Source organism: Gorilla gorilla, chromosome 20, assembly GCF_029281585.2.
Source record: "Gorilla gorilla gorilla isolate KB3781 chromosome 20, NHGRI_mGorGor1-v2.1_pri, whole genome shotgun sequence".
Lineage (NCBI taxonomy): Eukaryota > Metazoa > Chordata > Mammalia > Primates > Hominidae > Gorilla > Gorilla gorilla.
This window is the reverse complement of record NC_073244.2, coordinates 12,766,130-12,779,846: the sequence shown is the minus strand read 5'-3', so window position 1 is coordinate 12,779,846 and position 13,717 is coordinate 12,766,130. Positions and strand designations below refer to the sequence as shown.

Below are 13,717 nucleotides of genomic sequence, written 5' to 3'. Positions count from 1 at the left end.
TCACCAATGCCTCTCTTTGGTTCTATAAATAGCAAGGAAGCTGGCAAAGCCATTCAGAGGGTCAACCCCAGGGTGCTGAGCTGACCAAAGAAGGGCAGAATAGATGGAGAATAAACCCACTGCAGGCGTGGTGATGTGAAACTCTTCCCCTACAAGTGTATTTCCGATCCAGTTTCCAACACTGTGCCTTGTGATTAACCTGTAAAGTTGAAATAATATGCTGGGCATGTTGGCTCATGCCTGTAATCCCAGCACTTTGGGAGGCCGAGGCAGGCGGATCACTTGAGGCCAGGAGTTCAAGACCAGCCTGGCCAACATGGCAAAACCCCACTTCTACTAAAAATACAAAAATTAGCCAGGCATGGTAGTGTGCACCTGTAGTCCCAGCTACTTGGGAAGCTGAGGCAGGAGAATTGCTTGAACTTGGGAGGCGGAGGTTGCAGTGAGCTGAGATCGCACCACTGCACTCCAGCCTGGGTGACAGAGCAAGACTCCATCTCAAAATAAAATAAAATAAAATAAAAAATAAAACCAGGAAGAGACCCACTTTCATACTATTCTCTTTCCAGCCTGGTGACAAGAGAACAAAACATATCTGTGTCTACTGGGAGGGATCAGAGGGAGGCCGCTGGTCCACGGAGGGCTGCTCTCATGTGCACAGCAACGGTTCTTACACCAAATGCAAGTGCTTCCATCTGTCCAGCTTTGCCGTCCTCGTGGCTCTTGCCCCCAAGGTACCAAGATTAATTCCTGTGAACATGTGTATGTCCCAGAATTTGTGAGTTATCCTCTGCATTTCTTACAAAAAGATTCTAAAGGTCGGGCGCGGTGTCTCACGCCTGTCATCTCAGCACTTTGGGGGGCCGAGGCAGGTGGATCACTTGAGGTCAGGAGTTCAAGACCAGCCTGGCTAACATGATGAAATCCCGTCTCTACTAAAAATACAAAATTAGCTGGGCATGGTAGTGCACACCTGTAATCCCAGCTACTCAGGAGGCTGAGGGAGGAGAATTGGGTGAACCTAGGAAGTGGAGGTTGCAGTGAGTCGAGATCATGCCACTGTACTCCAGCCTCGGTGACAGAGGAAGACTCCATGTAAAAAAAAAAAAAAGAAAAGAAAAAGAAAAAAGATTCTAAGACAAGGAGTCAAATGGTAGTAGCTTGCTTGAAAGGGGATTACAGGAAACACTAATGGGGGACTGAGACAATGAGATGGAAGTAAGACAGGTGTCAGTGCAGACAGCATTATCAAGCCAGTTACCACCATAGGTAACTGGAATTTATTCCCTCTGGGGGACTCTGGGAGTCAGTGTAGAACTCACATCTCTGGGTCATTCTATCTGAGCAGCAAGGGAGCTGGGGTATTTATACACTAACTCCCATTAGTCATTTGTTAAGAGCTGTATCCAGCACTGGTCGAGTTGTTTTGGTTTTTAACATTCCTGTGTGATGAGTGTTACTACTGCCCTCATTCTGAAGATGAGAACACTAAGTCTCAGACAGGTAAGTCAATTGTTTCAGGGACTGAACTAGGAAGCCCATCTGACACTACCTCAGGAACATAACAACACCATTGGACACTATAATGGATTCCCCCTTTGGTGTTTTGCAGGAGGACCCTGTGCTGACTGTGATCACCCAGGTGGGGCTGACCATCTCTCTGCTGTGCCTCTTCCTGGCCATCCTCACCTTCCTCCTGTGCCGGCCCATCCAGAACACCAGCACCTCCCTCCATCTAGAGCTCTCCCTCTGCCTCTTCCTGGCCCACCTCCTGTTCCTGACGGGCATCAACAGAACTGAGCCTGAGGTAGGTAATTTACCCAAATTACCTCATTGCCATAACGAATCCAGCCATCTTGTCCCACAGGAAGATGGAGAGCAAGGCATTAGTCAGCAGTGATGATGTAGAGAGGAAAAGTATGAGCTCCATTTCAGTTGTCCTCCTATAGAAGTTGGAATAAGACCTTTACATTCTGAGGGGCCATTTAGCAAAGTGATGGAGTGTCAGGCTGATGGTATTAAATAGGGTAACATTAGCGGTTGTTAGGATCAACTCCAGAATGTCACAGGCTTGCCACAGTAGGAGTTATTTTTTCCTTATGTGTCAGTAGAGGGTGAGCAAACAGTTCTGAAGAGCGTCTATCCTGCACCCTCAGGTTGAGGGAGGCTCTGTCATTTTCCATACACAGCTCCCAAGGTCATCCTGGTGTTCACATTTCAGCCACCCGGGAGGGGGAAAAGAACATGGCTGAGTTCCCCTGGGGGAGGTTAATATGTGCCACATCATGAAGGGTACATATCACTTCCCCTCACACTATTGGCTAGGACTCAGTCACATGATAACACATAACCGCAAGGGCAGTTGGGAAATGTGGTCTCTGTCTGGGAAGCCACTTCCTAGTGACAAATCTATACTCTGGATTTGAGGGTGGGGAAGAGGCTTACATTTTTGGTGGGCAGTGGGTTTGCTGCACTGATCTGCGCTTGAATCGCAGCTCCTCACCCTACTTGCTGTAAGACCTGTTGAAGTGACTTCCCCTTTTAATTAATTTATTTAAATTTAATTTTTAAACTGAAAAATACAAACTATATGTATATTTTTTTCTGTACAGCATGTTTTGAAATATTATACGCCGTAGAATGGCTCAGTTGATCTAATTAACATTTGCATCACCTCACATACTCAGCTTTATTGTGTGTGTGTGTGTGTTTGTGATGAGAACACTAACGTAGTCTTTTAAAAGTTTTTAAGCATACATACATTGTTACCATGCAACTATGATCACCATGTTTTACAATAGATCTCTTGTGGCTTCCCCTTTTTAAACTTCCTCTGCAAAACAGGGGCCTAATCATAGGATTTAGTAAGAACTTAGCAAGACAAAACATAAAAGATTATGAACTAATCACTCAGAGAACAATGTTCACTTTTATCTTTATCATGATCCTGGCCATCATATTATCTAGGAAGATTTAAAGCTAGATGGTTCTCTGAGGAGGAAGAGGGGGCGTTGGGACAGGAGGAGTCTCCGAGTCTCCTGTTAACCCTAAAACACTATGATCACACAGCTAGAAAGTTACAAAAGCACTCTGTTTATATTTAAATTTTTTTTCCTGAGAAATAGTATAGTTTCACGGTTAAGAGTAAGTACATTTTCTGGAGATAGTTTAGGTTCAAATCCAATTTTATTTTTTACTCGCTGTGAGATTTGGGGGCCAGATTTTAACCTCTGTAACTCATAATGTCATACATGTCATTTAGCATTTAGTTGTTCAATGTGGGAGGGTAAATCCCGTCCTCATTATGTTATCACGATTAGAAATGGAAGCCTTATTCCGCACATTGAATGGAAAATTTTGTGTCTGTGAACACATCTGGAGAATTATGAGAAATCATGAAGCATGACTTCTATAAAAGTATATTCATTTGTTCTGGCTGCCATAACAAGGTACCACAAACGGAGTGATTTAAACAATGGAAATTAATTTTCTCACAATTCTGGAGGCTCATGGTCTGAGATCAAGATGTCAGCAGGGTTGGCTTTTTTTGAGACCCCTCTCCTCGGCTTGTTGATGGCCATCTTCTCCCTGTGTTCTCACTTGGTCATCCCTTTGTGTGTGCCTGCACTCTAACCTCCTATTTTTAAATTTTTATTTATTTATTATTATTTTTTAAGACGGAGTTTCGCTGTTGTTGCCCAGGCTGGAGTGCAATGGCACAATCTCAGCTCATCACAACTTACGCCTCCCGGGTTCAAGCGATTCTCCTGCCTCAGCCTCCAGAGTAGCTGGGATTACAGGCGTGAGCCACCACATCTGGCTAATTTTTGTATTTTTAGTAGAGAGGGGGTTTCTCCATGTTGGTCAGGCTGGTCTTGAACTCCCAACCTCAGGTGATCCACCCTCCTCGGCCTAATCTATTTTTAGATGTACATAACTTGTATTGGATGAGGGCCCACATATCTGAACTTATTTTAACTTAATGACCTCTTGAAGAGCCCTGTCTCCAAGTACACTCACCTTCTGTGATACTGGGGATTAGAACATCAGCACATGAAATTTTTTTTTTTTGAGATGAAGTCTCACTCTTCACCCAGGCTGGAGTGCAATGGCACAATCTCAGCTCACCGCAACCTCTGCCTCCCAGGCTCAAGCGATTCTCCTGCCTCAGCCTCCCAAGTAGCTGGGATTACAGGCGTGCACCACCACACCTGGCTAATTTTTGTATTTTTAGTAGAGATGAGATTTCACCATGTTGGCCACGCTGGTCTCAAACTCCTGACCTCAGGTGATCCACCCACCTCGGCCTCCCAAAATGCTGGGGATTACAGGCATGAGCCACCGCACCTAGCCAATAGATGTTTCCACTATGGACATTTGGAGCTCAATTCCACCGAGGATCTCCAGGGGGCAGTGTAGAGCACATGTCTTAGATTGGTAGATTCTACCAATTTTTGTTTATTATACATTTGGGGGCTGTTCCCACGACATGTATTCCTTGGGTTTCTACCCTGCTCTATGCATGATGTAAACAGACTTCAATGGCTAGCAGAAGTCCTCAGAAAATGTGTAGCCCCCAGGCAAAATGTTACAGATGCTCAAATTGAAATTCCAGGCCACATCCAGGAAATGCTAAGTGCTGAGCATATAATCAGGTACAGACCACATCTGCTGCACACCCCTAACTCTTCTGTTCCCTCCAGGTGCTGTGCTCCATCATTGCAGGGCTGCTGCACTTCCTTTACCTGGCTTGCTTCACCTGGATGCTCCTGGAAGGGTTGCACCTCTTCCTCACCGTCAGGAACCTCAAGGTGGCCAACTACACCAGCACGGGCAGATTCAAGAAGAGGTTCATGTACCCTGTAGGCTACGGGATCCCAGCTGTGATTATTGCTGTGTCAGCAATAGTTGGACCCCAGAATTATGGAACATTTACTCAGTAAGCATAATGTGTGTCTTTATGATGGTAGTAGCAATGGCTACTGTAAAGAATAACACCAATATTACAACTATCAAAGCCCTATGGTGCATCAGAAACGGTGCTTCCTCTATGCAGTAGCTCATGCCATTCTCACTATGACCCTATGACGTCAGCAGTTTATTTTCTTACGCACAGGACACCTGGGCCTGAGTGCATTTCATAAACTTCCCCAAAGTCAGAGCTGCAAGGTGAGTAAGTCAGAATTTTCAAGGAAATAGTCTGAATAGCCATGTTTTATTGCTTCACTAATGAAGCTTGCAAAACTCAACACACAACAGTTAGTTGAAGAAGTTGATATTTTGTTAATGGTGCTTGGGTTAGGAAGTAGGTTGTGCACACACTAAAACATCATGTATGTTACTGTTGTCCCCTTTTTTTTTTGTTTTTGCGACAGAGTCTTGCTCACTTGCCCAGGCTGGAGTGTGGTGGTGTGATCTCAGCTCACTGCAACCGTCTCCCGGGTTCAAACAATTCTCCCGTCTTGGCCTCCTGAGTAGCTGGGATTACAGGCACCCGCTATCATGCCCGGCTAATTTTTGTATTTTTTTAGTGGAGACGGGGTTTCACCATGTTGGCCAGGCTGGTCTTGAACTCCAGACCTCAGGTGATCTGCCTGCCTCGGCCTCCCAATGTTGTCCCTCTTAAAGTCGAAGAGGTGCTTTGTTTCCAGCTTGAACTCTATGTCCTACCAGAATGCTGGAGATAGAATGGAGATAGAACAGTAGAGGAGTTGACCAACATTTTCTTTTCTTTTTTTTTTTTTTTTTTTTTTTTACAATTTTAGGTACTCCGTTCTGATTTTTTTTCTATTATGGAAGATGGAAATTTGGTGTTTTTTTTATTATTATACTTTAAGTTCTAGGGTACATTTGCACAACATGCAGGTTTGTTACATATGTATACATGTGCCATGTTAGTGTGCTGCACCCATTAACTCGTCATTTACATTAGGTATATCTCCTAATGCTATCCCTCCCCCCTACCCCCACCCCACGACAGGCCCCAGTGTGTGATGTTCCCCACCCTGTGTCCAAGTGTTCTCATTGTTCAATTCCCACCTATGAGTGAGAACATGCAGTCTTTGGTTTTCTGTCCTTGCCATAGTTTGCTCAGAATGATGGTTTCCAGCTTCATCCATGTCCCTACAAAGGACATTGGCTCATCCTTTTTTATGGCTGCATAGTATTCCATGGTGTATATTTGCCACCTTTTCTTAATCCAGTCTATCACTGATGGACATTTGGGTTGCCATTGTGGAAGACAGTGTGGCGATTCCTCAAGGATCTAGAACTAGAAATACCATTTGACCCAGCCATTCCATTACTGGGTATATACCCAAAGGATTATAAATCATGCTGCTATAAAGACACATGCACACGTATGTTTATTGTGGCACTATTCACAATAGCAAAGATTTGGAACCAACATTTTCAATAAAAGGCCAGGTAGTAAATATGTTTGGCTTTGCTGGCCACAAGGTCTCTGAGGTGACTACTCAGTGTTGCCCATGTAGTGTGAAAGCAGCATTGACAACATGTAACCGAATGAGTTGATTGTCTTTCAGTAAAACTTATGAAAGCAAGTGGCGGGCTGGATCAGACCCGTGGGCCATAGTTGGCAACCCTTCGGATAGAACTTAAGTTTGGAAGCTTTTCTGCCTACTGAATGTTAGAGATTCAGGCTCTCAGCTTCCCTTTAAGAATAAGGTATGCTACCTTTGCCATCATAAGCCAAGAAAGAATACAAATTATTTGGACAACAGAGTACCTGGTGCATGCAATATGCTTAATTAGAGTTAGTTTTTATAGCTGTAGTTATTGCTTTTACTCTCTTTCTCATTATAGCAATCATTATCAACTTGCTAACTACATTTATTACCGTTAACTCATTGCTAGGAACTGTACTCAAAAACTTTAAGCAGATTATCTTATTTAATCTTTCCTACAAGTTCTATATGAAGGCAGTGACAAAATTCTGATGAAAAAAAATCAAAGGATATCCAAATAGATATTCTATGTTCATGGATAAGAAGACTCAACGTTGTCAAGATGGCAGTTCTTCCCAACTTGATCTATAGATCCAACACACTCCAAATCAAATTCCCAGAAAGTTATTTTGTGGATATTGACAAACTGATTCTGAAGTTTAGATAAAGGAGGCAAAAGACCTAGAATGACCAACACTATTTAGAAGGAGAACAAGGAAGCCAGAGAACTGACATTCCCTGACTTCAAGCCTCAGTAGAGAGCTACGGTCATCATTTAATCTTTGCAGTACTTTGATTAGCTCTATTATACACTTGAAAAAACTCAGCCTCAGAGCATGCACCTGCATCAAATGAGAACTCACATCTGACTCCATCTAAAATTTAGGATTCTGAGCAAAGTAACTCCTGGCCCTGTTCACATCTTGCCCCAGGAGCCTGTATTCAAGCTCTCTGCCTTCTCCCAAGGAAGAGGCAGCTAATGCTTCTCTCTCTCTCAACAGCTGTTGGCTCAAGCTTGATAAAGGATTCATCTGGAGCTTCATGGGGCCAGTAGCAGTCATTATCTTGGTAGGCGATAATTATTTATGGGTGTGCCCACCTTAGGTTGACCAAGCATACAAAATGTTTTTCTTATCTAAGGGGAAATGAGATGAAGATAAGAAATAACAGCTTAATGTGATCAGCCCCTCTTCCTGAAAGTACTGTCTCCACTTTTCTTTCCTTGGATTCCTCCTGGCTCACTTGTTGCTTTGATGTAATAATATCACCTCTCCTGGGACTTCTTTTCAAAATGCTGTTATTCATTCCATTCAACAAATATTTAATGGTTGGCTTCTCTACACAGGGTGACATGGTTTCCTGTTTGCCAGAAACTTTCTGATGACACCTGTTCCCTGGTAGAGACATTAATAGCACCTTTCCACTTTCAAAGTGTCCTGGTTTGAATGATAAAATCGATAGTTACCTAATCAAGCACCAAATGCTACAGGGTATATGCTGCGTGTTGTATGTAATAGACCAGAACATATGTGCATACCATCTTTATAAAACCTGTGTCTTTTGGGAAAAGATTCTTAGGCCCTCCTCAAATTAGATTGTATAAAATGGCTCCAAAAGAAAATTCCAAGTCACTTTTTTCATGCGGTTCCCACAGATAAACCTGGTGTTCTACTTCCAAGTTCTGTGGATTTTGAGAAGCAAACTTTCCTCCCTCAATAAAGAAGTTTCCACCATTCAGGACACCAGGTAAGAAGGCATCAGAATCAGTGGTACCCAAACATTATTCCTACATGGCTGCTCTTTTGGGAAAGAAAGAACCCAAGCAGAAATATGATATAAATTATCCTGGTACGCGATAAAGAGCATGTGAAGGACAATTTATAGAAGAAATAGAAACTCTGATTTTCAGGTAACTTCATTTCCTTATTCAATAAATATTCATGCTGGGTGTGGTGACTCACACTTGTAATCCCAGCACTTGAGGAGGCTGAGGTGACAGGATTGTTTGAGTCTAGCTGCTCAAGACCAGCCTGGCAACATATTGAGACCCCTGTTTCTACAACAAATTTACAAAATTGGCTGGGCATAGTGGCGTGCGCCTGCAGTCCCAGCTATGTGGGAGGCTGCAAAGGGAGAATCACCTGAGCTGGGGAGGTTGAGGCTGCAGTGAGCTATGGATCATGTCACTGTACTCCATCCTGGGCAACAGAGCGAGACTCGGTCTCAAAAAAAAAAAAAAAAAGAAAAGAAAAGAAAAATAAACATTCATCAAGTGCCTCCTTTTTATAACACACTCTTATTATGAAATTAATTCCAAGAGTATCAACATCCTCCTCTCACTCCACCAAGAGCCCATGTGCCCCCTGGACTCCGTTTTCTTTCCTTTTCTTTTTCTTTTCTTTTCTTTTCTTTTTTTTTTTTTTGAGACTGAGTCTCACTCTTTCGCCTAGGCTGGAGTCCAGCGGCACCATCTCGTCTCACTGCATCCTCCCACTCCCGAGTTCAAGCAATTCTCCTGGGTTCAAGCAATTCTCCTGTCTCAGCTTTCTGAGTAGCTGGGACTACAGGCACACGCCACCATGCCTGGCTAATTTTTGTATTTTTAGTAGAGACAGGCTTTTGCCATATTGGTCAGGCTGGTCTCGAACTCCTGACCTCAGATGATCCACCCGCTTCAGCCTCCCAAAGTGCTGGGATTACAGGCATGAACCACACCACGCCCTACCTGGACTCCATGTTCTTTGGTTGTAGAAACTCAATTCTCATGGGTACCAATCTACGCTATTAAAAATAATGATGACAAAAGCTAATATTCAATAGAATTTTGATAGATGCTGGATCCTTACCCCAAGAGTAGGTAAGGATCTTGCATTGGTGAGTCACATGCATGAAAATTAAAGGACTATCTGTCTAATTTCAGACCCTGTCTCAAGTCTCCTCTACTTATCAGACCAGTCTGACATTTCTTAAACTTGGTTTCCTCAATTCTTGAGGGTCAAAGTGCCACCCTTCTTGGTGTTTCCCCATCCCCCCATTTCTCAATTCCTTACCCTCTAAGGGCTCACTTCTTCCTTAGAACTGCAAACAGCAAGCTCCATGTCTGACCTCATCCCAGCAGCCGTGCCCTGCTGCCAACCTCTTCCTCTTGCTGGTGAATAGACAGTTACCCTGTTGGGCTACACTAGGTTAATGTCACACTTTGGGGTAGAGATTAACTATCTCGTCTATTTCCTAAGTAATAAATCCGAGGTTAACATTGACATGGTGGAAACATCGTGCTCTTTCAATAGGAAGGACTTGGATTCTAGAAATTTCAGACATCATGGCAGGAAGGGGAGGCTGGGAAAGAGTTGTTGAGAGACTTGTTCCAGATCTGTAAGAAGCCCCCATCCACTTGAGTCCCTTTGCCTCCTAAGCTCCAGAATTAACCATTGTGCTATCGAATCGCATATCTGGCTGGGCGCAGTGGTTCACGCCTGTAATCCCAGCACTTTGGGAGGCTGAGGCGGGTGCATCACAAGGTCAAGAGATCGAGACCATCCTGGCCAACGTGGTGAAACCCCGTCTCTACTAAAAATACAAAAATTAGCCACACCTGGTGGTGGTGCACGCCTGTAGTCCTAGCTACTTGGGAGGCTGAGGCAGGAGAATTGCTTGAACCCAGGAGGCAGAGGTTGCAGTGAGCCGAGAATGTGCCACTGCTCTCCAGCCTGGGCAACAGAGCAAGACTCCATCTCAAAAAAAAATCGCATATTTATGGCTCCCTTTCCTGCACCTTGGCTCTGTCCTCTTCTCCCTGCAGACTGACTTCCCACAGCTGATGAACAGGGCAGAGCCACCTCAAAGGGGTCTCCCAGGTCCATTCTCCAAGCCTCTTACTTCAAATGCTTAAGAGACAAAATCTGGTTGGCTGGGGGGAAAATGGATTGATTGACTCCTTATAGGTCAGGTGTCTAATCTGGGGCAACTGGCTGTGGTCAGTGGGGATGAAGCCATATGGCACCATTTAGGCCAAAGAGAAAGTTGTCATGGGAGAATCCTCATATACCAGTGATTATGCTGTCTCCTAAATGTAGGCATAGGTAGGTTTTCTGTCTTTTCTATAAGTATATATCTTTCTGTAAGTGCAAATGGAAGGAGGGCTGGATGTAAGAAAAATCACCAAGCTAGATAGCAGTTGTGGAAAACCTAGGAACCAAATCAGGAACAGGAAGGACTAATTAGCAAGTTTATCACAAACCATAATATTTATTGAGTATCTACTATGTGCTAGGCATTGTTCTAAGGACTGGAGATAAAGCAGTGAATAAAACAGACCAAAATCCCTGCCCTCATAGAGTTTATATTCCCAGGGGGTAACACAAAAAGTAAAAAGTGAAGTCACACACACACACACACACACATACACACACACACACTCATCAGCTCTCCCAGCCAGCTGCCATCAACAATCCCACTCCATTATATGAAACACAATATATTTTGTGTGAAGAAACCCAACATTATGTTATGTTCTAAAGTCAGGAATTCACCATTATTCAAATTTTTTAATACAAATTTCTAGAAGGCATTTTCCCATAAATCTTCCAAAAAATCTAGGCAGAAGACATGCAGAGAAATCAAATTATTTTCAACGGTGGGAAAAAAGCACTATTCTCAGTGATTTGCCATGACTGAAGTCATGGGTTCCACTTCATCCTCAAGCTGTGTGACCTTGTTGTATACGTCACTTAACTGCATGAAGCTGTTGTGAGATTTAAATAAGGGAATGCACACAGAGCATTTAGTTAGCACTTGCAATGAATACCTGGTAAACCGTAGTTATTATTACTTTTATTCCCTGCAGAGTCATGACATTTAAAGCCATTTCTCAGCTATTTATCCTGGGCTGTTCTTGGGGCCTTGGTTTTTTTATGGTTGAAGAAGTAGGGAAGACGATTGGATCAATCATTGCATACTCATTCACCATCATCAACACCCTTCAGGGAGTGTTGCTCTTTGTGGTACACTGTCTCCTTAATCGCCAGGTAAGGCTAATTACTTTGTCTGTGATCAGCCTAGTCCCAAAGTCTAATTGAATGGTTGTTCACGTTCTCACTCTTCCCTGACCTTTTATAATTGTATTTTGGGTTTGTCTTGATTTGGGGATGAGGGTTTAGGTGTTGCTGGGGTATGCTGTATGCTGTGGGTTTCATCTGTTTAGCATCCTAACATATCCTGAAGATCATGGGTCAGTCAGGATAAAGTGGATTATGCTGCAATAACAAATAGCCCCTTGCCTCCCACACTCAATCTTAGCAACTTAAAACAATAAATGTTTATTTCTTGCTTGTGCTACATAACTGTGACTTAACCCACATCATCTTTCCTCTGGAGTGCAGGCTGAAGGTGTGGCCCCCTTTTTAGAACATTGATGGTTTCATGGCACAGGAAAAGGAGATTGTGGGAAAGCACAGCTTAGCTCTCTTAAAGCTTCTACCTAGTAGTGATGCACTTCTGTTCTGCTCTCATTTAATTGGTCAAAGCAAGTCACATGGCCATACCTCAGTTCACCAAGAAGGGGATGAACAATCCTTCTGTAGTGAGGGGCACTACAAGAAGTGATGCTGAAATATGTGGCACAATCTACCACAAACTCAAAGAGACTTCAAGTCTAATCCCAGTTCTTCCATTGAGTAGGTGGTTGTGTGACTCTGGGTAAACCGCCTATCCTTTCTGAGCATCATCTGTAGTTTTCTCATCTGCAAATGTGGTGATGCCTTCATTACAGGGTTGAAGATTTAAATAAATCAGTGCAAACTCCTAACATAGTCCTTAGCACACATTAAGATCTCAGTTAGTGTTGTTATTAAGATTTCAGTGAGTGTTATTTCAATTTTACTCTCCATAGAAAATTAGGACAAATTTTCCTGGCGTTTTCCCTTTGCTGTTGAATAAAACTACCAGCAGTTAAGACGCCAGTGGCAAAAGGCTATCTTAACACGTCATTAATTTCTCTTCAATCTTTTAGTGCCTTCATGCTTGGTACTTCTCACTCACAGAAGAAGTAAAATATAATTTAACTGTCCTTGTGAAATGATGTCGAGCATTAAATCTTTAAATGTCATTTTCAGCATGTTAAGGAGGTTAGAGGAAGGCAATTCTTGGAATCACAGAGGATGGGTGATTGTAATGGTTAGTGTCAGGGCTCTGAGTAAGATGACAAGGTTTCGAGTCCTGGCTGTGTGACCTTGGGCATATCAATTTATCTGCAAGAGTCTCAACTTCGGATCTTTAATTGTGGGTAGGAGAAATGTCTTTCTTACTCCATTTATGTAAGAATTAAATGATATATTGCATATACAGTGTCTTGAATATAGCTAGTGTTCAATAAATGGTGACCTTCACCATCATATAATCACCAACACCCCCACCATTATCATCTAACCATCATCACCATAGTCACTTTTATCATTATCACCATTATCATCTTTATAATAATCACCTTCACCATCACCACCTTCATTATCTTTATCACACCTTCATCACCTTTATCACACCTTCATCATCTTTACTATCATCACCATCACCATCATCACCATTACCATAACCTTCATTATCACCTTTATCATCATCACTGTCATCACCACCACCTTTATAATCATCACCTTCACCATCATCACCTTCATCATCTTCATCATCACCATCACCATCATCACCATCACCATCATCACTATCACCATCATCACCATTACCATCACCTTCATCATCACCTTCACATTACTTTCATCATCACTATCACCACCATCACCATGACCTTCACCATCACCTTCACTACCATCACCTACATCAACATCACCATCATCACCCTCATCCTGATCATTTTAATCATCACTGCTACTTTTACCATCGTCTGTTCCATTATCATCAACTTCATCATCACCTTCACCATCATCATCACTATCATCACCTTCATTGTCATCATCTTCATCATCACCCTCACCATCATCACCATTACCATCACCTTCACCATCATCAATTTCATTACCTTTATCATCTTCATTATCACCTTCATCATCACCATCATCACCATTACCATCACCTTCATCATCACCATCATCATCTTAATTACTTTCATTACCACCACCACTATCATCAACAGTCACCTTCATCACCATCATCATCATCATCTATTGAGTCCTATAGTGTCTGATATTTAATACACATCTTTTTTACAACTGAGAAGTTTGAGTTTAAATAAAATGAATCAA

General features: G+C 42.8%; 1 protein-coding gene across 1 annotated transcript in view; it reads left to right on the top strand.

Annotated features, from left to right (window-relative positions):
• LOC101142995 (putative adhesion G protein-coupled receptor E4P) overlaps window positions 1–13,717 on the top strand; it is a 43,117-nt gene that overhangs the window by 25,323 nt on the left and 4,077 nt on the right. Inside the window, exons 10-15 of the mRNA XM_031004207.2 lie at window positions 570–734; window positions 1,613–1,807; window positions 4,704–4,939; window positions 7,469–7,535; window positions 8,122–8,213; window positions 11,314–11,494. Of these exons, the coding sequence (XP_030860067.2) occupies window positions 570–734; window positions 1,613–1,807; window positions 4,704–4,939; window positions 7,469–7,535; window positions 8,122–8,213; window positions 11,314–11,494 (936 nt within the window). The remainder of the gene's footprint in view (window positions 1–569; window positions 735–1,612; window positions 1,808–4,703; window positions 4,940–7,468; window positions 7,536–8,121; window positions 8,214–11,313; window positions 11,495–13,717) is intronic.